Consider the following 25,826-nt stretch of genomic DNA (forward strand, 5'->3'; position numbering starts at 1 on the left):
ATAGGGTTTGTTGCAAGCTTATATCTCCGTCCGTGATGTTGCAAAAGATGCCAATGGTGCTGAACAATTTACAAAATGATCCCCTCTAAATATTTGAAGACCACTGTATCGAAATTATCGCCAAATTAACGAGCTAGAGCCTCGTCAAATATGCTATGTAAACCGGGTTATCATTGCATGTTAAGATCGGTCAATTTTTTTCATCACTGACTGGTAAAAAACAAAACTTTTTTCATCTGCACAGGTAACGGTGAAGTAAAAATTTTACACTGTGCATCTGCGTGGTTATATGGTAAAAGGACAGAACAGTTACCAAGAAATGAGCCAATCAGGCAATAACCAAATCCTTCCAATGGAAAAAAATGAAGAAATTATAAGCACATGAATTCGGCGTCTTTTCATTCAAACTAAAAGGCAAGAAAATATCCATTAATAGGATGCAAAACTCCTGAAAGAAAAGAACAACACGCTGAAATTGAAAACGAAGCAAGAAACATACTCGAACAAAAGCTGTCAAGAAAAGTGAAAATCAATCAATCTCGGTACCGAATCTTTGGAAGAATCAGACAAATATTCTGTCATTATTGGCTACATAACGAGAAAAGAGCAATGCCCGGAGTTCAAAAGATCAATTTACTCGAAGGCTGATTGCAATAAAGCAGTCAGCAACAGCACCTCACCTGCCTCACACTGAACAGGAGTCGCGCAACGTTTCAATGTCATCACGATGCTTCTCACAAGGACACCATGCTGGCGACTACCCATGCTGGAGTAGCTCCAATACCTACAGAAGCGCCATGCCTGCCCTCCCTCAGTCCTGATAAATCAGCCTTCTGCTGCTGTCTCCCCTGCAGCCGTTCACAACCAGTCCCCACCAACATAACCCCGGCGCGGTTCGTCCCACTTACCCGAGTGTCGGTGCTCCGTTCGCGCCGCCATGGAGCGCGGCCGCGGCTTGGGCCCGGGCGGCAGCGGCGGCGGCCGGCCCTGGCCCGGTAGCGGCGACGCCTGCTTGGGTTTACTGGCCAGACTCGGCTTGGGACCTAGAACAGGCGGCGGCCGAGCTGTTACCCGGGGGAGGCGGCACGGCCCGGTCCCGGAGGCGGCACGGCCCGGTCCCGGGGGCTGCAGCGACCCGGCGGGGACCCTAGCCGTCTCAGCATAGATCCCGACCGTCCCGGCAGCACAGGCAGACGCAGGCGCTCTCCCCGGGACGCCAGCGGAACAAGACAGTCGGTCGGGGGTGACGGGACAGCCTCGGCTCCCGTGCCGTGCCGGGGCGCAGCGGGACAGTCAGTCACTGAGTGACGGGGCAGTCACAGCCGCCTTGCCATGCCCCGAGTCACTGACAGCGCGCGGTCCCCTCTCGTCAGCCAGCAGGCGGCAGAAGCGAACGATAGCGGCGCGGGCGGGTTAGCCGTCTCACGGGTGCCTGGTGCACGCTCGGGTTAGGTGGGCGGGCAGCGCTCTGTGCCGGTACTCACTGATGGAGGGCGGGCCGTGTGGGGCGGCTGGCGGCGACTTGATGGCGGCGGCGGCAGCCAGCGCGGCGGCGCGACCCTTCACTTCCTGGAGCGGCGAGCGCTCCTCCAACTCCTCAGGAGTCTGGCGGCGAGAGGGGCCGTACAGCACGGTCAGCGGCGCCTAGTTCACACCAGTGTCAATCACTATCAACAGATCCACCAACAGCCCCGCTCAAAACTCAGTGGGGTACAGCAAGGTCAGCGGTTCGATGTAGTGCAGCCTCCAGACATCGCCGGCTGGACATCCCTCTTCTTCCTTTTTCTTCCACCGCTCACTCACGTGTTTGGGTGTGAGGCTGGCGCGCTTTTCCTGTTTGGCGCGCATTTCTGCCAGCAGGTCGGAGCCGCCGAGGCCGGCCGGTCGCCGGAGAGCCGCCGGCTCGACGGTCGAGTCGCCCTCGCCCGGTGGAGGGACCACCACCGGCGACAGCAGGTGATTCAGAAAACTGTCCGCGCTCCCTGCAGAGGAGGTGGGGGTCAGTCAGAGTGCAGCACACAGCAAAGCATAACATGTAGTGTAAGCCGATGTAAGCAGTGAGCACACCGCGGCTCGACAGAAAGCTATAGCATAATCGATAGGAGTAATGGTAACGCTGCTCCTCATATTCATGAGTAGAATCAATCACAAACATCCCACAAATTACGTGAACGAGAAATTTCAGGTTGCCTGGAGCTAAGTGCACTATAATCCATCATCCAAGCAAATTGAATCATTTTGCACCGCTAAAATGTTGGTGTATCGTCCATGGCTACATTAGTTCACTGCCATATCCCTCCTCTCTACCTCTCCCCATTCCTCTCCGCTCTCCCTCCACCGTACCTGATCCGGCCGACGAGTCGCTATCGGCTAGAGTATCGGCACCGGCTCCCTTCCTGCCACTCTTGCCGCCGTCCCCGTCTCGGTCCTCTCGGGAGCGAGCCACTCGGTCGGCCGCCAGCTTACTGAACACAGAGGAGATGCCCTTCTTCACCCCACCACCGCTGCCGGCGCTGCCGGAGCTCTTACGGTCGCGTTGCGCCTCGTCGTCTCGGAGCGCGGACGAGCGGCGCGTCCGGTCCAGACCCAGGTGGGGCGTGTTGTCGGCAGAGGTGGTCATCAGCTGCCTGTAGGTGGGAATGGGACGGGGATTCAGTGGTGATAGCTGCAGAGAGGCAGCAAAAAGACCAGTAGAGCAGTAGAACACAAATGATCGCCTAACCGGTTTATTGTGTAGCTAGCTGAAATAACCTAAGGCTTTTTTGACCAGCCAGCAGGCTACCCTGGTGTGTTGAGTTCAAACATCACGAAGTTTGCGACCCAGGCCCGCACTGAACGTCCATTCACCAGTCCAGACATAGAAAACCAACAATCGGTGCTACCGGTATACTTTAACTCCTTAGGTTACGTTAGCCTCTGATCACGCGGTGATTGCAGTGCGTACCTGGACTCGGAGTCGGGCGATGTGAGCGGGCTGCTCGGCAGCGAGCGTGCCGGTGGGAAGAACGCGTCCAGGCCCGAGTCCAGCCCGGCACCCTCCTCGCCGACCACGGGCCGGGTGGGCGCGCGGCTCTTGGCTCGCCGCGGCCGCGCCTTGCCCAGGTGCCGCAGCTGGTGCGCCGGCGCTGGCAGCTCCGACACCGTGTCAATCTCTGACGGATCAGACGCACGGAGACGTTACGGGGACGGTCGGCGGCGGGCGGGCAGTGGACACGCATGGTAATAGGCAGCGATTATACATCGGCTTCAGGTTATAGCGTTTATCATATGCATTAAAAGCATTTACATAAAGCTTTGTGCAATGCTTCCTTTGCTACATGGAGTCAAGTTGTAACAGTCAATCAATATATGTATAGCTTAGTCCCAGCACAAACCTTGGAAGATGACCATATTCGTGCCTCCTTAGCAGAATATATGGTGGAACAAAGCGGACATCGCTGAATAGAAGATATCTGACTGGTCTTCGACAATTTTACAGAATTGGGCTACATAATATACTTTGATTTTATGAAGTGACTCAAGTCAAAGCTGGACATTTGACATTTGGCTGTAAACTGCGTTCAACAGCAGAATATTATTCATCAGATTTCGCGTCAAAAGCAGAGCGACACCAAATGATTTTCTCTCGGTAAGTGTATAACTAACGAAATTTCAGCAATGGCTAACACGAAAATAGCATTCCTTCCGCCACATATCTCGAATCACTGAGATCAATCAACGCATGTCGTTGATTTTTGTATCAAGAACGTGCTTTTCGGTATACATCACGCCCATGCTACTAACCACTCAAAACTTAAGAGCAAACGTCTAGCCTCATGCGCAAAAAGAACGAAAACCGACTTACAGTGCACATACAATAATGAGTCAAACATTTTAGTGTCAGCTAATCCGAAAATACATAAGCTGTGGTATGCGGCATTATAGGTCGTACCTTTCCTTTGATTCCCTGACCCACGCGTCGAGTATTTGAATTACTACCTTAAACAATAGAGGGGACACATGCATTTTCACCCACCCAGTTCACTGCGCTGCCTAAGTTGAAAGATCGATTCTTTAGTCACCCGATCCTAGTCCGAATTTCCCGTAACGAGTTTCCGAAGCTGTTCTCATTGCCATCTTGCCAGCAGCACCAGCTGAACACCATGAAATATGGATGAGTGTTTAATGACAATGGGGTTTTAATAGAACGTCTAAATCCCTTCCCTACAACCTAAATCCCTCAGAAACCAGAGGATACCATCCCGTGATCAGTGGCGGGACCGGCTCATGAGTGGCAGGGTTCTGTGACCCCGCCCAGAAGGGAGGTGAGCGGACGCGCGCCCTACCTTCCTCTGTGTCCTCCAGACTCGGCAGCAGATCGGGAAAGTGGTCGGCCGAGACGCCCTCCACGGAGTCTGCTCGGGACGCGGGGAGGGCACACACTGAGGGACGGGCTCGGGGCGGCTACACCCCGCTGACAGGGGGCGGTTCAGCACACCATGCAGCAGGCACAGCACATTCACAGCACATTCACAGCACACGGCGACCTGTGCGGGGTTCGGGAGAGCCGCCGGACACACACCGACCGATCCCACCCCGCGCCGCCGACCGGTCACGACTGAGACAGTAAAGCACAGACAAGTTTTTCAGCTCAGCTGGGATAGATTCGGGTTAAATTTAGCGATCGCAGACTGTTGATATCATAACAGAAGCAAGTTAATTTTGAGACAAGCAGGACAAAAAAGGAAAACAAAAATGACAATTAATTGTGATTCGCTAGCAGAAAGAAGCAAGCTTAGTTGCCGACTGACTACATGCTTGAAATTGTCTCAGATCGTCCTGAACGGATTGCCGCGGCGCGCGGGAGGGGATCGGTCTAGTTCAGAGCCATGCTCTAAAGTACACTGAACCACCGCCATCGCCCATCAGACCGGGGCTGGGCAGGGAGGGTTATAAGTCCCTTACTGTACACATCCAAGTTACACCGGAACAGGGGCAGACCTGCTGGGCGACACACGGCCGGGGCGGGGACTGGTCAGAGCGAGAAAAGGGCAGGTCAGTTCAGCCACAGTACGGCAGGAGGGGTGGCTCGGTCACCGCAGAGCGTGGGGCGGGGACTGGAAGAACACGGTGTGCAGAGCGGATGGGGAAAGGTCTGGTGGAGCGCCACGTTATAGAGCGGACGGGGATATGGACTGAGACAGGCTAGATGGGCGTCATGGGATGGCGGTGAAGGAGGGGAACAAATATAGACAGGGATGGGTGGTATTCAGCAACATCTCGCAAATATATGCAAATTACACAGAACATACCAATATGTGCAATATAAAACAGAACGAATGCGGGCTCAAATGTGTCATAATTATGGTCGCCGTATAATTATACATAAGGTAAAACACTATCACTCGGAGTCATTTCAAAATCGCGTCGCATCAAATCATTCACTTGAATGATACTTTCGTACTGTTGCAGAGCTCCGAAAAAATGGTCAAGCAGTTACCGTCACATTACAAAGATATCCCGCAGCTGGGGGCTGAGTACAGGCCGGGTCACGTGCTCACTTACCGACGACCGACTTGGGCCGGGTCTTCCTGCCCTGCAGGTTCAGCTTTTTGGCGTGCAGCTGCGGCGTGGCCTGGAACACAGCGACGACATGTCTGAGGTCAGCTTAGAGCTCGAAAAACGTCAGCATGTATCGTATTATGATTCAAACACGCGCAAGAAAACATGTTCACCGACATACGAGGAGGGTAAATGTTACCGAACGGCATCAGACAACAGCTGCTATGGACGGCCTTATAAAACTTCCCCAATGGCAAAATATTGACAACTGTAGCCATTGACACAGAGTGAAGATGCTAATTTCAGAGGTACTTTATCAAAGTGGTGGTGTATAACAATTAGCAAAGATGAGCGTAACCACTGACGGCGACAATCATACTGGCGGAAGTACACAATCTTACCAAATTCAGGTACTCCAGTTTCTAGGCAGCAGAAAACGAGCGACGGGGAGTATGAACGTTAAGCGCGGCAGCGGCTTATAGGAGGAACGACGAACATGTCAAATTAGTACGCATCTACTCTGTGCTCTCGTAAACAAAGAAAGCACAGTCTAAAGCTAGGGTGCGCAATAACTTTTGGACACAACGAGGAGACCAATCATCCAGAAGCAGGACGAGCTTTTCGTTCTCTAGTCAAATGCTAAACCTACAGCGCACTGTTTTCAAAGCTATCCTAAATTTAGCAGATATCTAGCTATACACATTAATTCCTCTAAAACCCCGTGAAAATCCCCAGAGGCACTGTTTGACTCCAATGAGAGGCCCTGTGAGACCTTCCCACTCACCGGCGGCGAGAGGTCGGAGCTCTGCTCGCTGGTCACGTCCTCCCGGGAGCGGCTGGACTCGCCGCCACCACCCACACTGTCCACATCGCCCGAGAGGCGCGGGTGCGACTTGAGCACGTCCGGCGTGCACGCCCGCCGCCGTGTCACGTCGCCCGTCTGAGGGTGACGGGCGGGGTCAGAGTGATGCTGTTGGAAGAGTACAATCACAGCAAGGAGATAACAGACACCGGAGGGAAGGTGGACAAAATAATTAGACATACCCTATCAGTCACTTGACATAATAATATAAGAACCGAATTAAACACACTAGCAGATCACAGACATCCTAATCTGGCAGCAAAACGATAGATTCCCCAAAAATCACCAATGAACTAGCAGGCACGCCGGCCTGCCCGGCTGCCATTCTCTCGCCAGGCGCGTTTTCTCCCGCCGCGTGCACTCACCAGCTCCTGGTAGCTCCTGGTGAGGCTCTCGATGACCTCATCCACGATGCGGTCGCTGACCTGGCCGGCCACGTTCAGGTGAAGCTCGTTGACTCGTTCGGCTAGCTCGGAGCCGGCGCGCTGCAGGCCGGCGCCCACCTTTTCCGAGGGCAGGGCCAGTCGCAGCCGCTCGGCTCCGGTGGCGCGCACAGCCTCCCGCACGGAGGAGACGAGGACGTGGGGACACTCGGCCTCGGCCGTGTCCAACATACGGTCCACAGTGCCCTGCGGGAGAGACGGAAGTGAGGGTGAGACCGGGCATTGCAAAGAGTGGTGCTTAACAGTACAGTGAAGATAAACAGGGCAGCATTGGTGTCCTGGTACACAGGTGAAGAAACTTGGGCTGGTAGTGCGATAACTACCTGTTTAAAACATCATCACATACACCCAAAACCCCGAGTTAGCTAACTGATACTGCCTCCACTTCCCACCCTTACCTCGATGTGCTCGGCTATGACGGTGCCCTTCCCAAGCCTCCCCCGCCGTGTTTCATGCCTCTCCCCTACCAATGCGCTATAACTTTGACACCCAGTCCTTACCTCGATGTGCTCGGCTATGACGGTGTGCAGTTCCTCGGCCACCTGACTAAGACGGAGCTCCACCGGACTGCCAGCCGCCTCCCGTTCAGTCACCACAGCGTGTAGACGACTCATTAACTGTAACAACAGAGTAACAGATCAGTGAACAGCTCCCTCGCGTCCCGTGACCACCGTGTGAAGACGGCTCATCAGCTGTGGAAGAGGGGGTACAGGTCAGTGGAGTACAACGTAACTCCCTCCCGTTCAGTCACCATCGTTTGAAGACGGCTCATTAACTGTGGAAGGGGGACATAGGCCAGTGAAGTACCACACAACAGGTCTTAATCTGCAACAATGTGATACAGAACATTTCAGCTGGAGCATAACGCAACGACGGGCCAGTAGCTGAGGCAGCATGGCATAAGAAAGATCAGTGGGGTTAAGGTTCGAGCGCGTATCACAGGAGACGAGTCATTAACTCCAGTGCGGAACGGGCAGTTCAGTGCAGACAGCGCACCGGACGAAAATTAGGGGTGGGGGTGGGGGGGGGGGGGAGTGACCGGAAACACAACAAACGGCAGGCGGCAGCTAGGACTAGAGAGCAGCAGCACTGAATAATTCCATCAGTAGGAAATCCTGTGAGAGCCAGCCATCAATTGAAAGCAGACCGACCCAACCCTCTGTCAACGAGTAGGGAAAAGATGGCGCGAAAGAATGCGGGGTGAAAAGAGAACGCAAATGAGCCCCAAAGTTATAATTCCTCCCCCAAAAAGAGTCAATCTACCCGGTCTTTGCTTCATTAAAGACGATAGACTTCCCGAGTCCGGCAGCAGTTCGAATTCCCGTAGTAAAATGAAGCATCAATGAAATATAAATGAAAGATCTGTCCCACACATGCCAACTAAAAGACCATAGGGTGAGCCAAATGCCATCAGTTCACCGCATACCTTGTCGCAGAAGCCGTGATCACACTGTAGCTTCGGCATCCTGCGCTTCAGCTTTTTCATCTTCATCTTCCCTGAATCATCCACCTCCACCCTGTGATGCTTCCTCGTCTTCTTCTTTCCTACGAGCACGTCTCCTTCTGTTCTGCTCTTCCTCAGCTGCGACATCAGCTCCCCCATGAAGCCGGCGGGGACGCCGGGTGGGACCTTCCTCGGCCGGATCTGGCCGTCCGCATCAGTCGGGGGCGGAGGAGGGGCGGGCGGTGGCGGCGGGGCGGCAGATGGACCGGCGGAGGGGGTGTCCTCATCAGCTGGTTTTTCGGTGTCGTCGTCTGCGTCGGTGATCTTGAGGGTTAGTTTGGGAACATCTGCTGATGGTTTCCGGGGCGGTTTTTCGGCTAGTTTACTGCTCAGTTCTTTACTGGAGTCAGGTTCTTTCTTCCTTAGCCGATCTTTATTGGTTTCATCCTTTACACCGTTCTTTCGTCCAGACAGTCTTTCCTTCTCTCCATTTTTGCGTCCAGGCGAAAAACGTTCTTCTTTTTCGTCGTTCTTCTTTTTCGTCGTTGCTTTGGTTTTATCATTCTCCTCATTCCGCTTCCTTACCCGGTTATTTTCTCTGACTTCTTCCTCCTCATTTTCTTCCGTCGTTGCATCATTATCCTTCTCTTCTTTCACAGCCTTCTCCTCGGATTCCTTTTTCTTCTTTATCTCCTCTTCCACCACCGTCTCCTCCTCTTTCTTCTCCTCTTCACCTTCCTCCTCCTCCTGTTTCCAATTTCTTTTCGTCCTCACTGCTGGCATATCGTCGTCGTCGCCGGCCACTGCCGATCCCCAAAAGTCCACCACGGGCTCCCAGGCGGGTGACTCGGCCACCTTTGTCGCTCCGTCCCCTCCGCCGGCCGCCGGCCGAGTCACAGAGTCAGACTCCGAGTCCGGGCCGGGCGGAGCCATGTCCGCGCTGATTACCCGGAGTTGGAGTCACCGGGAGTCACAGAAGACAGCCGGGGTGGGTCGAGCACAGCTGGGTGACGCTCCTTCACTGGAGGGTGGAAGATACTCGCGGAGTCTGATTCACCGAGTCACACCCCAGTTTGGAGCCGCTCCCCAACAGGGAATGGCAGATAGTTACTACGGTGGGTGAATCACAGGGTTACACCCATCGACCTTCTGCTGGGCCCTCTTACGGGCAGCCGAGGTCACCGCCGCCGAACCCGCCAATAATTTTATCACTGACGAACGATGTTCATTCCACCCTTAGTTCACTCGCCGTCACAACGCATCACTTGTGCGTGTCATATGACACCACTAGCGGACACTGTGTGTCATTTGACACCGCCAGTCGCCACCACTCGTCACATCCCATCAATAGACCGTCTCAGCGATTCAATGCGGTTGGTGCTGCTCACCGCACCACCGCGACTGATCGTCAACTCCACACTCCCCACCACAGATTGCAGGCAGATCACTCTCCGCGCCTCTACTTCTGCCGTGCCCGCTCCGCCGCGGTCAGCCCGGGCCGATCTCCGCGGCGTTCTGGGCCGGCGGCGGCGGCGGGTAGCCGGGCCGAGCGGCTGGGTGTCAGCCAGGGGTAAATATAGCCGGCGGGCGGCGGCCGCTCCACCGATTAAGGCGAGAGATGCCCCCACACTCATACACCGCCGCCCCCACGCCTGCTCGGCTGGCGTAACACGGACCCGACTCGGAAGGGTGTCGGTAGGCAGAGAGAGCCGGAACTTTGGCGGACGGAAACCGCGCCCTGCCGCCCGCCTACCTTCTCCTGCACGACCACCGGCAGATGCAGTGGGTGACGTCAAACATGACGTCACGTGTGACACTAGGTGTGACGTCACTGAATGACACCCCATTTGGCAGCGGTTCTGGTTATTAATGGGTGGCCATCTCGCAGATGAAGGTGTTCTCTTACGTGTGTTTGTTTTGCGGACGAGAATCGGAGACCCGATGGAACGAGTAGGTGTATTGCAGGTATAACATCCAAATGACACATATTGACCAATCGGAAGTCGTTTTGAAATGGGCAGCGACGTCTTCCATTTCAACATCAGTCATGGCGTTTGTTTTGCCAATCACATCACTGGGCGCAGATAACCGATCGATCAGCTCCGGCGGTGAGCTCAGACCGGGACCAGGAGACCGGGCCAGCAAGGCCCCGGAAAACAAACAGTGGCACCGAGCGCAGAAGGTGCGCTGGGTTCCGGTCACAAAAAGTGACCTGTGCAGACAAGGCTGCCCTCGAAGGGAAACAAGAACAGAAGGCACGCTAAAATAAAATCACAAACAGCATCCTGCGCAGATTAGGGCTGTCCACAAAAGAGAAAGAGCGCAGAAGGCGTCTACTCTAGTTTCAATCACAAACGACGCCCTGCGCAGGCGGAGGCTGCCCCGACAGTTGGATGGAGTTTCATTGTACCGGAGCAACGAAGATCAACGGCATTACCTACTGTATCCGTGAGTAACCAAAGGCAACATAGCGACGAAAAGAAAGCGGAACTTGGCAAGACACATCCCTGACCCTCCTTCCGCATTGCGCCCTGACAGCCGTCGACCAGCCGCGGATGGCAGGTAGTGTGGGGTAATATTAGCGATGCGTGATGTAAAACGGGGCTCGCGATATCGCTTATCCAGGACAGGAAGACAGCGTGACGCAAAAAGACGAGCAATGCCCATCAAATCCATTATCAACTTCGGAACACATTGAATTGGCGTCATCTGGACACCCTTTGCGAACATTCTGCAGAGCTACATTTTCGTACCAGCACCTTCCCTATTTCCCTACCGACCGGGCCATCACTGATCCGGGACCCGGAGGCGGGAGGCTCGGAGGCTCCTCATATCAGCACATGGACTTCGTTTTGAAGAAAGCGAACAAAAACTTTGTCTATCTTACAAAAAAGGTATGCATGTCTCATTTCGTACCACAATGACCATACTTTCAAGTTGGATCGCTTTCAATAATTTCCCACTCTCATTATCTTCATATCATTCCTCTCCGACATCTTTGTTTTCTCTGTCCGCACACGTCCTCCGCTGTTGTGTTGCCCTCTACCTTGAACAGCCCCGCCCAGCAGACAGCGCTGGAGCCTGTCCAGGTAAACAGCCACTGATGGAACGGTGCCAGCGGCTGGTCCAACACGGGCCGGGCGGCCAAACAGACGGTGGGAGCGCGACGACGAAAAAGGTCAACGGCAGACACAACAGATCGGGGGACCGGCGGCGTGTGTGACAGTGTTGGACTCCATATTCATAGTCAATCAAGAGTTTCATAGTCAAGCGGCAATCTAGAAACATGGCAAGCAACGAACTAACTAAGTGCAATGCCAGATTCAGCATCCTGACAGCATCAGAATCCTGTTTCCCGCTAAGTTTAATATCTAATGCAATATGTGAGCCAGCCTGCGAAAATACAGGGTGTCCCATAAGTTCGTTCTCACATTATGTTTGCATGTGAAACAGAGTACATTGCGTTTTGGTATATTAATGACCCCTCAATGTGCTCCCCATTTAATAGGCAAACACATGAATACATGCTGCGGCATGCCAACCGGCATGTTTGGCTGCATAGCAGGCTTAAAGTTAACCCAGACTGACTTGACATGCGCCGTGAGCTCCTCGAGGCTGGAACAGCGCTACGCTTCAACGAGCCTCAACTTCAGCATAACCAACAAATTTTTATGAAATTTTGATCCGATGAGGTGCCTGGCATGTGATCTTGCCACAAACGCCTGTCACAGTCTCCTTGCACCGCTTTTAAGCTTTGCTTGACCTGTGCACTGATGCACTGTCTTGCCTGAAGATGGGCCTACGACCTCCCGGATGCCATTTTCTCCTCTATAAATGTGTTCATACTCGCGGTTCGAGTTCAGCTTGAGGGCTGAAATTCCTCCTAGATGTTCTTGGAAAAGCATTCTGCTTCCCAAAACTGTTTCCGGGTTGCCACTTGTAACTTGATCAACTCCAGAACGCCTATAACCCCACAACACAGTGACCCTGGCCTTTTGCATAGGAACATAACGGGACGAAATGAAGGTCTCCTCCTTCGCCCTTATGGGGTTGTTTTCGGGTTTGGACGGGTGTTTCATCTCGAACGTGGACTAGTTAGTCCAGATGACCTGGTTGATGTCATCAGCCCTCTAGTTTTGTTTAGCCTCAGGCATAACGAAACTCATGTTTGGCCATTTTAAGACGTTTTTGATTGTTTTGAGCCCTCCGGTAAGCAAAGCTTAAGTCACCTTGAGTTATGTACCCCGAAAGAACACTCTTAGACAGCTGGTAATCCATCCTGAAAAGTCTGTTTACCAACTTTCTAACCCTTTGACCTTTTTGATGGCCACTTTGGCGCCACACAGTTTTGGCCACTTGGCTCATTCCTGAGGGCTGGCTAGAAAGAGGATAAACTTGCAGTTATTGACTCCCAACAAATCATCGGCGTCACTTGCTGACTGTGCGTCCAGTTAGCGATGGATATTGGCTACAGACTGGTAGGCCTCAATCACCCTCAATCGTCGCGAATGGTCACGTGCTGACTAAATACTGAGACGTACCCGTATCGGCGACCTCTATGTTGCGGCGTTAGCCGTCTCTGTAGGAAGCGGGTTCTCTAGCAAAAACTATTTTGTCTACAGAAATTAGCTACTGTGGAGCATATTTCTACCAGCCATGGCAACCATGTAAGCTCAGTTACGAACCAATTTCAGCGTGCCTTTAAGCAAGAAAGCCTAAAAACGTAAAATTTAGGTGAGAACGAACTTATGGGACACCCTGTACATTTGTCTCGACGGTACCAGATTGCTCTTCGTAGGCACAGACAGAGTAAGACGGTGTCTGACACCCGCGCTTACAGATATACATGGTGATTGGTGACCCTCGATCCTCTGCTACGGATCCGTGGCCCAGACTGATATTGGGACCGCTCGTAGGATAATGATTCTGCCGACTGTGTCCTTTTTCATAAAGCCTGGAATTGTAGAATTGTAGTTGTACTTTGTAGGTTTGTACTTTCGATTGTACAAATATGTTTCATAAAGGAAAAAGTACAATCCGAAAGTACAAACTACAATTCCACAAACCTACAACTCACATTCGGCAATTATCAGCCAAAAAACTAGCAATCTGTTTCATAAAAAGAACGGTTCCTCTGATTTTGGGATTTACTTGACGGAAAATACAATCGAAATCTACAACGCCCTAACCGTGTGTAGATTTTCGAAGATGAAGTATAGGAATCAGCTTAGCGTTGCTAATAATTTAATTCAATAATAACCATAATGCTCAGATACACGATATGTATTATTACGAGCGAGAGGGCGCAGCGAGCGAAGTGAGGCCTTTTCAATAAAACGGAAAAATCTCAGTATTGAGCGGCCCGGTCCGGCCCGGCCTGTAACACTTTTGAGAGGCTAATATCTCAGCAACGGCTGGACCGATTGGCCTGCGGTCTTTTTTGTTGGGTAGTCCTATTCCTTCCACCCCGTAATTGAACACTCCTGATGCATTTCAAAGACCCTCCGTGCCACCATAGGCGGTGGAATGGGGGGGGGGGGGGCACCGGGGCACCGTGCCCCCTTGATTTTGTCATTTTAACATTAGCCCTATGGGCGTTGCATGGAAAGAATGGGACCAAAAGTCGGCAGTGCCCTCCCCCCTTAATTGAAGGTGTTCCGCCGCTACTGCGTGCCACGTGAAAAGTCAGGGGTGTTCATTTTCAAGGAGGTACTTGCAGGGAGTGCCTCCAAATGTATAGAGAACCGCTGGGCCGATTGCGCTCAAATTTGGTACACGGTTGGGGACCGGTTAGATAGAGTACTGTGTAAAGTCAGTTTGGGCCCTATATGTATACATGGCCTTGGTTTCGGCCCAGTTTGCACGTGCGCACGGCAGGGCGCCACATCCAGATCTTGGGAACGGCTGGGCCGCTTGCATCCGACTTTGGTGCACAGCTAGTAAACGGTTGGTAGGGTGCCGTGCACATTGCACGAGCCAGTTGGAGGTACCCTGGCGCCCTGCACATGCAGGGCTCACTCGCTCGCTCGCTCGCTCGTTCTTCGCCCAAAAGGCACTTGACTGGTTATTTTCATCACTTTCCTGTTTATATATAACTTCATGTGTGTCACATTTCCGAAAAATGTCGGCATTGAACGGCTCGACCCGACCCCCCTCGATCCGGCTGACCCACGCCAATGGCGTTTTTGAACAGATGGAACTAAGGCGCTGAAACTCGTATCATCGTTCGGGCCTATTCAGAGTTTATAATTCGATAAAGAGACGGCATTTTATCAACAATTTATTTTCCTTATTCATACGGACCATTTATCAGTAGGCACTAGGCAGTCATATTAAGTTCACGAGTAATATCTAAAAGTGAAGGATATATATGCCTTGTTATTATTGATATCAATATCTGAATACATTAGCCTAGGTACTATACCTACCATCGATCGACTCATGTAACATTTTTTTAACATTGCTCATAATCTTACATTAACATAGCAGTCTTTTTTGCGGATGAAATTTTCTGGAAAAAGAGCAACTTACGATCATGTCCTATTCGTTTCCGGCTCAGTCTCTTCAACCAACACATGGAATGACCATGCACCTTCTCTTCAAGATGTAATTCTCTCAAGATGTAATTCATTTCCTTTAGGAAAGGCTTGTATTTTCATCAGTTTTCATCCCGTCTCCTGGGTAGCTCCAGCCTCCGGCTCCATCTATTTGCTTCTCGCTTCGTCACAATGCTCTTGCATTTTGATTTTGGCATTTTATTCGCTGGCTTTCTTGTTGCTTCATGTTTCACTAGGTTGCATTACTTATCAAAACGGGTATTTCAAGGCTCAAAGCAAGCTGTCATATAGCCCGTCGCTAGGTAGGTACCTAATATGACGGTCAACAACATCCTTAATTGCCACTCTAGTCTCTATAACTCGGATAGGCTTACTGAGGTCATACCTAAAACTTTTTCAGTCATTTTTGCATTATTGTCTGAACAATTCATGAAACAGTCTTTCAAGAAACTAATGACTTGTTGGGCTTACCTACTCAGATACCAAATCTCGAAACAGGCACATCTTCAAATGATTACAATGTTGAAAATGTTAATACTTTCAGCATAAAAGTTCTAACTATGCATGGGCAAAGCGATGGCTGATCCCTAAAAGCAATTCAAGTTATTTATCAATGGTTATTTCTTTCTAAAAATTGCAAAAAAACTGTCAGCACACCATACGCAATTTGCAACACAAAATCGAAAACTGTTGCAGAAGTTTTTGTTTACTCCGCTGCCATGGAGACGAAGCCCCGCAAAACTACGCTCCCGGATCGAAAGTACAATTCTATTGACGCCGCATGTCCAGGCTTTATGAAAAGTAGTAGTTTGTAAAATTGTACTTTGAAAACTACAAATGTACAAACTACAATCGGATTGTAGAATCTTTATGAAAAAGGACAGTGTGACCCGGTAAATGTAACCAGTATTACTGATGTCATCTCAGGTGATCTGTCAGTCCTGGGAGTTCCATTGTAAGACCATATTCTGTAACCAATGTCAGCTGAGTGTCCCGACGTATCACCCCTGTCAGCCCCACGTCACCCCGTGCGCCGCCGGGACTGACCTGTTTGCAGCGCTGGGCGTCTCCGCAGACGGCCTCTGCCCGCGCGATAGCCTGCTCGGGCGGCCGCTCGGCCTCTGTGGCGGCGCCGCCGGCCTCTCGCAGGGTGCGCACCTGCTCGCGGATCTGCGCCACCAGCCGGTCCAGCATCTGCTGGGCGCTGCTCAGCAGAAGACCCTGTGGGGAGAGGAGTAAAAGGTTAGATGTGAGCAGACCCCGTGTAGCTATACGACACAGACCAGCCGTCCGTAAAGCGTAATGCCACTGTCCCGTCGACTGTGGCGCGTTATGACAAGGTCCTGCCTACTGTCGCATGCTCTGTCCCAAGCCCGCATACCGTAGTGCTTTACGTCGCGCCCCCTCTCAGATAATAGCTTTCATGACACAGGCCTACCGATTATACTGCGTCCCGAGACACAGGCCCGCTGCCCGTAGTGCGCCAGGACAAGCTCCCACCCACAACCTGCTGCAGCCGGAAGGCCTGGCCGCTGGGCCGGCCGCTCGTTATGCTACGACACGGGTCCGCCGATCGTACCAAGTTGTCTCAGGCCCCCCCCCCCCCCAACTGACCTGCTGTAGCCGGAAGGCCTGGCCGCTGGGCCGGCCGCGGGGCGCAGTGTTTCGATGTAGCAGGTCCTGCAGACGGCGCCACACGGCTTCTGTCCGCTCCGGAGAGAGCTTCATACAGGGCGTGAGGTCGTGCAGCGGCGCCGGGATGTACTTCAGGGTGTAGTTACTGAAACAGCGGACAGGGCGGTCAATGTGGGAGCGGAAGCAGCCTTGAGCCATGTGCAAGTACAGTTTGTACACTTCCGTAATGAAAAGTCGGCAACAACCAGCAACTCAGAAAAAAAAACTGGAAACAACGACCAGGGACATCCAAGGCTCTAGCATCTGATTATTAGGACGATGACTTATTCATAAGTAGATATATTGTCAGAAGGTGATAGCGATAGCAACATCCCGCTCTTCACCCCAATGCCACTTATCCCATCTCTATCTAGTATCTCGCCATTGAAGTCCGTAGGCGATGTCCGACAGTCCCTGCAGGCTGATGCCGTTTCTGTCCAGACAGATCTGCCGCAGCCGGCAGTTGATCTGGAGTGCTTTGGAGAGGAGTCGAGCGCCCGTGTCGCCCATCAGGTTACCGCTGCGGGTCAAAAGGGAGGGACGGTCACCCGCTGTTCTCGAAGATAGACTGAGCACGTCTGGTGGGTCAGTTGCTGACCTTGACTCTGGGAGATAAGACTAGGTGCGTTCACCGTCAGGGCGTCGAGTGAGGGGGAAAATAAATATGGGCCTAGGTCTGGTGGTAAATGCTACAGGAGGGTTCAGAAGTGAGCCTCGGTTCAGCCGCGAAGCGGAACTAACAGCTCCGAGCAGTGACTGTCTAACATAGCAGGTGAATTATATTCAGAACTGCCTCATAGCCTCATAGGTAGTTCTGCTCCACCTCCCTTACACTAAAATTTGCCAGTTCCGTCCCGCCCCAGGTCCACTGCCCATCCGCCTCCCGACAGGCCCCCCCCCCCCGTTACCTGATGTCGAGCGTCTGGAGACAGCTGTTGCTGCCGAGGGCGTTGAGTAGGCTGTAGAGGTCCGACTTGAGTCGGGAGTCGTTCAGGTGCAGCACCTCCACCATACAGTCGTCCTCCTGTGTGGTGAGGAGGTCAGTGGTGTCAGCTCGAGTATGAAACAATCTGGCCAGGGAGAAGGGAGGCACACGTGACAACGGGTCAGGTGTGACACTCCGGTTGGGGAGAATGGTGCAGCAAAACGTACATCCGGCTTTACACAGAATCTTTAGGTCTTTTCCGGCTTTACACAGCCGGGAATCGAACGGCAATGAAGATACATTCGAATCATGCAATGCTTACTAAGATGCTAATGTCTTCAGTTCCACATACAACCAGCAATAACATTTTACAGCACATCTACTGAACGAAGTAAGCTGTTCGCCTGGCTGAGCACTCGCGCCTAGCCGATGCTTTCTTATTTCTAACCTGTATCATTTGCACCACGGCCTCGACCACGTGGTGGACGTGCTTCGACTTGATGTTGATCAGGTTTCGGCCCATTTTTAGGGTGCGGACCGACTTGTTGCGGCTGACGGCTGTTACCACGCCAGAGAGGTCCTGCTCCAGACCTGGAGAATAGGGATACAATACAATCACCGTAAATGCTTGGCACTCCGAGCTGACTGACGCACATCTGCTATAAGGCGCACGATAGGTTTGACTGTACCTAACAGTTGTGACACAGCTGTCACACAACGCAGATTGCGGGGCAGTCTTCGCTCCAACTTGCAAAGGGCGGGGTGAGGTTCAGACGTATGAGCAGACAACAGCAGCCTGTTATAATATGCCGTTGGTTTAAATACAACGATTGCGTAAGAGAAAAATGATACTTGCAAACAAGCAACATACCCGTGGGCTACACTAATTGATAGTAATGACAGTAGACACAGAGAGTCAAACGGCAAACAGCGTCACTGCCTGTCAGGGTAAATCGGAGGGCGGGTGATGCAGGAGCACTCCGTACCGTTTTCGCTGATATCCAGCGACGAGACGCACTTGACGCCGTGAATACACGACTCGAGGACGTGTGCGCCGGTGGATCCCAGTCCGTTGGAGCTGAGGTCCAGCTCCACGTCCTCGGTGGATTCGTTACAGGCCAGGCCCAGCAGCAGGTTTCTGAAGGAGGGGGGGGGGGGGGGCGTCAGCTGATAGAGAGGTCTGTACACCATAGAGTCCACTCGTTACAGGCCAAGCCCAGCAGCAGGTTCCTGACAGAAGGTAGCAGGTAGTGTCAGCTGATAGTACACTAAAGTTGTACACAGCTGTACACTAAAGTGGGCTACAAGCTCACCGTCACCAGACCTAGCCACTTGCTCCTGACAGGACAGGGTAGAAAAGAATCTAAAGACATCAAAATACGACATATGTATGAAAATAAAGCAACTGGCAGAAATCATTGATCCTTCACTCATCCTAACCTCAAAATGAGAACGTGCTTCAAATAATCAAACAAACGTTTTCACACTCAGCGCTTTGGTAAAGTTTTGCAAACAACTTTCGGAATGAAATACCATTCCGCCAGAAAAGACCGCCTTTCAAAGCACTATAAAGCTGAGCGAAAACACATAAAACGTTCGTAAATACTCCACATAAAACCCCAAACGTACTTGAGAGCCTCTAGCGGCATGCGACATCCTGAACAGTTGAGATACTTGAGCGCGATGGTGCTAGTGAAGAACTGCTTGAACGAAGGCGGAATGTCCTTGGACTTTTTCGTGTTGAAGACGTTCTTGGATATGTCCAGCCGCGATAGGTTCTGGGTACAGCCGCGCAGAAGCGCGCCGAATATCTGAAATACAGCAGTAAAAATATATCAGTAAGCTAAGATAGCCATTAGCCAGTCAATGACACTACTCGAATAATGAGATAGACATCGACATACAGCCAAGAGTGAGCATCGTCGCCAATTTATTGAGGGGCATTTACCATTTACCAGAGATTTATCAGACACATATAACCTCTCTCTCCCCCCGGCAACCCCTCTCACCGAGTCGAGCAGCAGGTCGCAGGAGCTGACGTTGAGCGACTGCACGGCGTTCGGCTGCGCCAGGAAGTTGTACAGGTTGGTCACCTCCTCCTTCATGTTGTTACCGCTCAGGTCGAGTGTGGTCAGCGTGGTGGCCATGGTACGGTTCAGACTGAGCGCGTGACACAGGTGGTTCACGCCCTTGGCGGTCAGGCCGCAGTGGGAGAAGGCCAGCTGCCGGAGCCCCTTGGCGGCGCGGCCCACCGGGCCCGTCAGGTGAGACGCGCCTGCAACGACAGGATGGCCGTCACAAGCGGGACCTGTGACGGGACTCGCGTATAGGTGGGCAGCTGCCGGGGGCGGTGGTCTTATATCGAGGTGGAGGCAGTCGTCAGCAAGGCCCTAACCTTAGCTGATAAGCACTAGGCCAGGCTTCAAAGTTGAAAGTAGAAAGCAAGAATTGTCCGAACAGGACACGTCTGGTCAGCAGAATGAATAAGCCGAGTTCCTCGAAGCAATAAAAGGGTAATGTAACAGCGAGAGCATCTGCTAATTATCAAGCCGAATACGTAATTAACAAACAACCTCGACTGCCTTAAACTTAATCGCTCTTAAAGCAACATCAATACCACTAAAGGATCGATATAATGATCCAATTTTTTATATGTCAGCAATATGTCAATGGCGAGCTCATTTCGCGTCCTCCAGTTAGATGGATATGACCACTGATGACCCGTATACCGGTCCTACGGTTACCATTCACCGTCCCGCGTCAGTTACAGCCGACTCTATACGACACATACGCCACCGTTCCCTGTCAGTGAGCTGTGGGACACTACCTGTACAATATACACGATACGAGCGGGGGACAACTTTAGCTCCATACCCTGGCCACTCCCGGTCAGTCACAGAGCACGGATACACCTGCTGCCGTACGGGACACATTGCCGGGTCTTATAGACACGGACACCGACCCCTACACGGACAAAGATGGGCGCACAGACGGAAATAGAAGTGCCTTATTACATTGAGATCGTCTACCCAGGGAGATATGGTTTGAGCTCTCACTACAACAATTTGTATTATCCGTCTGTGCGCCTAACTCTCCCGGGCAACCCATCACCAAAGCAGCGGCGGACGTGGAACATATATAAAAGAAACGGATCGAGGCGAAGGCGTGTCGCTCCTCCAGCGACCGCAGGCCTCGGTTCACGTTTGACACCATACGTAACAAGTGATAGAAATTGTGGTGTGCTTCATTGCTGTCACTGCTCGAGGCATGACTTTTCGACATTGTGAAAAAGAACAGGTTTACTTCGTGCTTTGCTTTAGCATAAGTATATCAAGTTTAATTTTGAAGAGATGAACAGGGTCATTGGGTGACAACTTAGAAAACCAATTGTGCGCATCAACTGACAGCGTCCATCCAGTCAATGCAGAATCTTAAGTTTGATGGCATTCACTTCCATCGACTTATGCAGCTGCGGCCGTCAAGCGACAGTACAACGGCAGAAGACGTCTAGCGTCAAAGCAGCGGCGCATCTCTTGTTGGCTAGATCCTCAGAAAGCTGACAGTCAAGCGGCTCAAGACAGACATACGACTACTACCACCTCCATCACCACCATCACCACACACTAGCACCACCGTCGCTTCTGATACCACTGCCGCTGGTCTGTGGACATGCAGCATGGGGCCACGAGTATATACACAACGTTCAGCTAGCCTGCAGACCGTCTCAGCTAGCCAGGCTGCGGGCCAGCGCATCCGCGGCCGACCTCCACATACAGCGACACATAGCCCAGAGCGACGGGGACGGACACAGACGAGCGCACACGACCGGGCAGACTGGCGCTAATGCGTTAAACAAGGCGCGGGGGACGGGTTCAAACCTGGTGGAGTCTCCGCCAGCTTGGCAATGGCCGGTACAAAGTGGGATACACCTAAAACAGAGTGCAAACGGTGCAACAGTGGTCGGAAACGCAGCCAAAGAGAGACAGATTGGGGAACAGAGAAACATCCGAGAGGAAAATAGTGGGCTCAAACATCCACAGACGCGATTGAAATGGGGCAAAAAAAAAAACAGAAACAGCTGAAGGTGTAAACACCGAAGGAAAGTCATAATATCGTGCAAGACTCAAGCTGTGACAACCATGATAGCTAATCAATTCCGCCGGGGAACCACAAAAGAAATATTCTGGAGGAGGTCATCCTTGGGTCTGTTCCAGTCGCACTTCCTAACACCTCTAAACTCCTCCAAGAGCAAGATAGAGGAGGTTGGAGCAGGGACTCCTTAGCTTTGTAGGGGCTAGAGCTGCCACTGGAACAGGGAAGCAATCTTGGAGGAGTTAAGGGTGTTAGGAAGCGGAAGTGCGACTGGAACAGACCCCTTGTATCTGAGCCATTATTTCCCAAAGGCAATAATACTTATCGGTACACAGAACACTCACTTGCTAATTCTGACTGCACGATAAATGCCTAAAAAACGGCCAGTGCCGGGTCTCTAGGCAGCTGCCCGCCGGACCAGCCTGAGAGCTCGTCATCCCTCAGACGTCAGAGATGAGCAACTCAGCATAGCTATAGCTGCCACAATCGTGGGCATATAAGGAAAGCGGTGCGTCACTGGTTGCCTAGCTGATTAAAGTGACTAATTAATTTCTACTTCGACTGATCATCCCATTTCTACAGCTGAACAACATCTGCCTAACTCAAATCAGCAAAATATTGTCTGCCTAGCCTTCCGGAAAATACTGGCATTTATCAAACCCCAGATCACCCCCATTCCATTTGGGGAGACGACCCTCTTATCTCCGCCCCTCTGGTTACAGCGGGGGCACGGCGAGTGTCCAGCTGGTCGCCAGCTGTCGGCAGAGAGCACCCGTCTCGGATTTCAGCACGGGGATCCCGGGCCCCTCTCCCCCTCGCCAGGAGGGGAACTCGGCGGCTTTCTCCCGCGAATGGAGCCTCCCTACCTCACGGGTTCATTACGGAACTCTCCGTTCGGCTGGTACCGGGGTTGCCCTGTCAGCGCGACTGGGGACGCACCTCTCGGTCCTCATGGGTTCATTTCAGTACCCCCCCCCCCCTCCCTACGGCTGGTACCGGGTACCCTGTCAGCACGACTGGGCAAGTACGCACCTTTGTCTTCGATGGGGTTGTGAGATACGTCCAGCACAGTCAGGAGAGAGCTGGAGTTGGCCAGCAGCGCCATCGACAGCTTGCTCGCGTAGTCGCTGAGTAGACATGGTCACGGGTCAGGTCAGGAAGACAGGCGGGCGGTGTATATACAGCTGGGGATAGCGAACATGAATATCGTGTAGCTAACAGGGCGTAGAGCAAATTTAACGCTGACAATCGGCAATTTTTCTCCGCGTGATAAAAACAAATATAAACGCAAACATAATCATGGTAAAAATGTTATAAATGTGAGGCGCAAATCTAGCCGCAACTTGGCAACGTATCGCATAAATATAGTCTTGACCCCCACTCCCTCCCTAACAGACCAACACCGACAGTCGCACGCGCTCCACTCACGCCTTCAGGCCGGTGTTGTCGAGGTAGACCTCCTCCAGACTGACGGACTTCTTCAGCACGTGCAGCAGCCGCTCGGCGGCCTCGTGGGAGAGCCTCAGGTGAGAGATGCGTAGCTTGGTGAACCACGTGTTGTACTCGAGAGCAGAGATGATGGGCACCAGATCTCTGCAAGGGGGAGGGGAACGTGAGGGGAGTAGCATTCATCGATATCGATGCTATACAGGATTGTGATTTTGTCAAATGCGAGATACGGATGTTTCAATACAAATGTAGCGTTGCAACATAGTTCCGTAGTACCTACTAAATAAAACATATTTTGATATAGAAAAACAACATACACTTGGTTATTGATGAGCGGCACTTTAAACAAACATGCGTATTGCGTATTACTGTGAGGTGAGGAAAGGAATCCGGTTAAAAAAGTATTCAGTCGTCATCTGGCAACGTAAAAATAATAATTAGCGGTGCAGGTAAATTCTAATCACATCGTTTCAGGGGCGTGTGACGGCTGTCTACACTTGGCCATACGGCGCAGACAAGAGCCCGTAATCTAGCCTCCCCGTCAGGAAGCATGACCGAGGGTCAGCGCTAAATATGGACCGTCCTAGCCACAGTAACCGGGTATGACCGAGTGTCAGCGCTACAGACACGGACCGCGCTGACCCCAGATATTACGGCATTTTACGACGTCCGTAAAACGGCACGTCGGCAGCATCCGCCCGGAATTTCCCGTCCGCTCCCAACAGATGGACGGAACGGGCGCACCTACACGACCGTGCCCCGCATACATACTAAAAGAAACGCGAGCACAGCAAAACACCCGGTTATGTTCAATGCCGGCCGATGAATTTATTCGGCAGTCTGAAAGACCAGAGTCCAGCCGCGTCTATGGTTTTCGGCCCGCGCTATCGGCTTCCATTCAATAAGCGGGCTGCACAGTAAATTCCACCCTGGTGGTATCGTTTATCGGTCCTTATCGTCGCTGTGCCAATAGGCCACCATCCCACGCAACGATCGGGCACGCCGGCCCCGCGGCCCACCGATACCTCTGGTGTGAGCCCGCCGACAGCAACCCGCTACCGACTCACCAATACCCGGCGATATCATACAACTGAACCCAATAGTATGAGAAAAAAAAAAGACAGATATCATCAGCTACCGATCCGGCGATATAACAAACCTTCATCCACCAATGCTGAGCTCAGGAAGCCGTATGACTGTATCCCAGCCACTAGCCCGCTGATAGCCCGGCATATTCACCTGATTTTCCGCTCATCTGCCTCTCACCCGATCATCAAGTCATGTCATCATCTCCCCCCCCCCCGTCTTCGCCCAGATATACCCCACCCGCGGCCATCCCCCTCCCCCTATCCTCCGACAGTGACACCGGAGACGGCGGCTGTCATCTGACCTCGACCCCGTGTGGTTACCGCACGGCGCCCCGGGCCGACCGGCCGCCTATCTCAGCGCAATGTCACACCCTGTGAGTCAGTGGTCGATCATACTCACTGAACCATCGTGTGGCTGCAATTGGGACAGCGGGGATGGGCGAGGGGAGGCCGGGCGGCGACGGGTGAGGGGAGGCCGGGCGGCGCTAACGGCTGGGGAGGGGCCGGGGAGGGAGGTAAGGGCTGGGCTGGAGTTCCGGGCGGCAGAGTGAGACCTCAAGGCCGTTCAGAGAACAGTAACTTGATGGTGAGAACTGGGTGTGATTTTGTCACAGAGACTGGAGCCCCACGTAAGGCTTGAGTAAGGCGATAACGTTCTTGTCAGTCTCGGCCCGATCGGCAGTAAAGTTCCCCTACATCTCCACCCGCCAGGGCAGCCAGGGATGGTCGTGGGGCGTGCGGTGCCCGGCGCTGCTCCAGCCGACTTACTTGGGATCGAGGTGGTCGAAGTCTTGCAGACTGAGCTCCCGGGAGTCGTGAGACAAGTAGATAGTGTCCACATCCTGTGTTACGGGTCAGTGTCAGTGGTCGAAAATCATAGCACGCTTATCGGCATAAAAACGATGTTTTGGCCGGTACTGGTCAGTGAGTGGTCACCTACTGAGGTGATTGTGGATTTGTTGACTAGAATATATGCAAAATGTTACACTGGTAAAGGCTGCACGGACAAAATGCCACGTCAAATGAAACAGACAACCGGTTAGATTGCAATTAATTGCAGAGTAATAACAGAAACAAGTACTTTAAATTCGCCAGCTCAGCACGAGAAACAAACAGAAAACCTTTCTATCGGCCTCCAGACAAAACCGCCCCTCTAGGGCTCGATTTCCGTTCCCACACCCCGCCCACTCCAGCAGTCGCGCTCGCCGGCCCATCTGCGGACACATCCGGGACGGGCCGGGACGGGGCGGGTCACCTACCCAGGCCACCTCGTCCCGGTAGGGCAGGTTGTGGTAGTCGCACATGCAGGCGTACTGGGTGGAGAACCCGCCGCACGGCACGGGCTCGCGCGCCTCCACCAGCCGCGCCACCTCGTGCAGTTTCTGCAGCCGGCGGGCCGGCACCACCTCCACCTTCCGAACTATGTGGCTGTGTAGGTGGGCGGGGGAGCCAGGGGAGCGGGTACGGAGTGTTAGCCACACGGGACACTCGGGGTACTGCCGACGGACATCGGCAGTGGGGAAACTGTCGCTCGGCCCCCGCCGCGCCGTCGAGATCAGCCAGCACTGTCACTGCGCTCGATATCCGGAATCAAAGTTGATGCATTTGTTGCCAGGATGACCAGACTAGCGACATTAGGTCGTCAGTCATTCATTTTCATCAGTTTTTTTTATCATCCTGAACGGGTTTGACAGAGTAACTGGTGAAACCACCCGTTCATTTACCAACACCGGATTCAATGACTGGCTGAT

At 52.6% G+C, this 25,826-nt stretch overlaps 1 protein-coding gene across 7 annotated transcripts in view; it reads right to left on the bottom strand.

Annotated features, from left to right (window-relative positions):
* The window catches only part of LOC122370114 (F-actin-uncapping protein LRRC16A-like), a 55,779-nt gene that overhangs the window by 23,620 nt on the left and 6,333 nt on the right, over positions 1-25,826 (bottom strand). For 2 of the 7 annotated variants that reach the window (XM_043345385.1, XM_043345381.1), the window contains exons 6-28: positions 25,335-25,503; positions 24,844-24,917; positions 22,967-23,131; positions 22,571-22,665; positions 21,325-21,375; positions 19,456-19,721; positions 19,076-19,257; positions 18,433-18,584; positions 17,895-18,037; positions 17,430-17,545; positions 16,904-17,041; positions 16,462-16,627; positions 15,895-16,068; positions 7,347-7,463; positions 6,769-7,032; positions 6,326-6,481; positions 5,545-5,614; positions 4,326-4,394; positions 2,945-3,152; positions 2,344-2,627; positions 1,804-1,982; positions 1,485-1,605; positions 909-1,043 (exon numbers count right to left, since the gene is read on the bottom strand). In XM_043345385.1, the coding sequence (XP_043201320.1) occupies positions 909-1,043; positions 1,485-1,605; positions 1,804-1,982; positions 2,344-2,627; positions 2,945-3,152; positions 4,326-4,394; positions 5,545-5,614; positions 6,326-6,481; positions 6,769-7,032; positions 7,347-7,463; positions 15,895-16,068; positions 16,462-16,627; positions 16,904-17,041; positions 17,430-17,545; positions 17,895-18,037; positions 18,433-18,584; positions 19,076-19,257; positions 19,456-19,721; positions 21,325-21,375; positions 22,571-22,665; positions 22,967-23,131; positions 24,844-24,917; positions 25,335-25,503 (3,494 nt within the window). Of the gene's footprint in view, positions 1-908; positions 1,044-1,484; positions 1,606-1,803; positions 1,983-2,343; positions 2,628-2,944; positions 3,153-4,325; positions 4,395-4,944; positions 4,981-5,544; positions 5,615-6,325; positions 6,482-6,768; positions 7,033-7,346; positions 7,464-15,894; positions 16,069-16,461; positions 16,628-16,903; positions 17,042-17,429; positions 17,546-17,894; positions 18,038-18,432; positions 18,585-19,075; positions 19,258-19,455; positions 19,722-21,324; positions 21,376-22,570; positions 22,666-22,966; positions 23,132-24,843; positions 24,918-25,334; positions 25,504-25,826 lie in introns of all 7 variants that reach the window. The other 5 variants (XM_043345386.1, XM_043345383.1, XM_043345387.1 and 2 more) reach the window with 3 other exon arrangements.

Source organism: Amphibalanus amphitrite, unplaced genomic scaffold (assembly GCF_019059575.1).
Source record: "Amphibalanus amphitrite isolate SeventyFive unplaced genomic scaffold, NRLGWU_Aamphi_draft 001100F_arrow, whole genome shotgun sequence".
In the NCBI taxonomy this organism is placed as follows: Eukaryota; Metazoa; Arthropoda; class Thecostraca; order Balanomorpha; family Balanidae; genus Amphibalanus; species Amphibalanus amphitrite.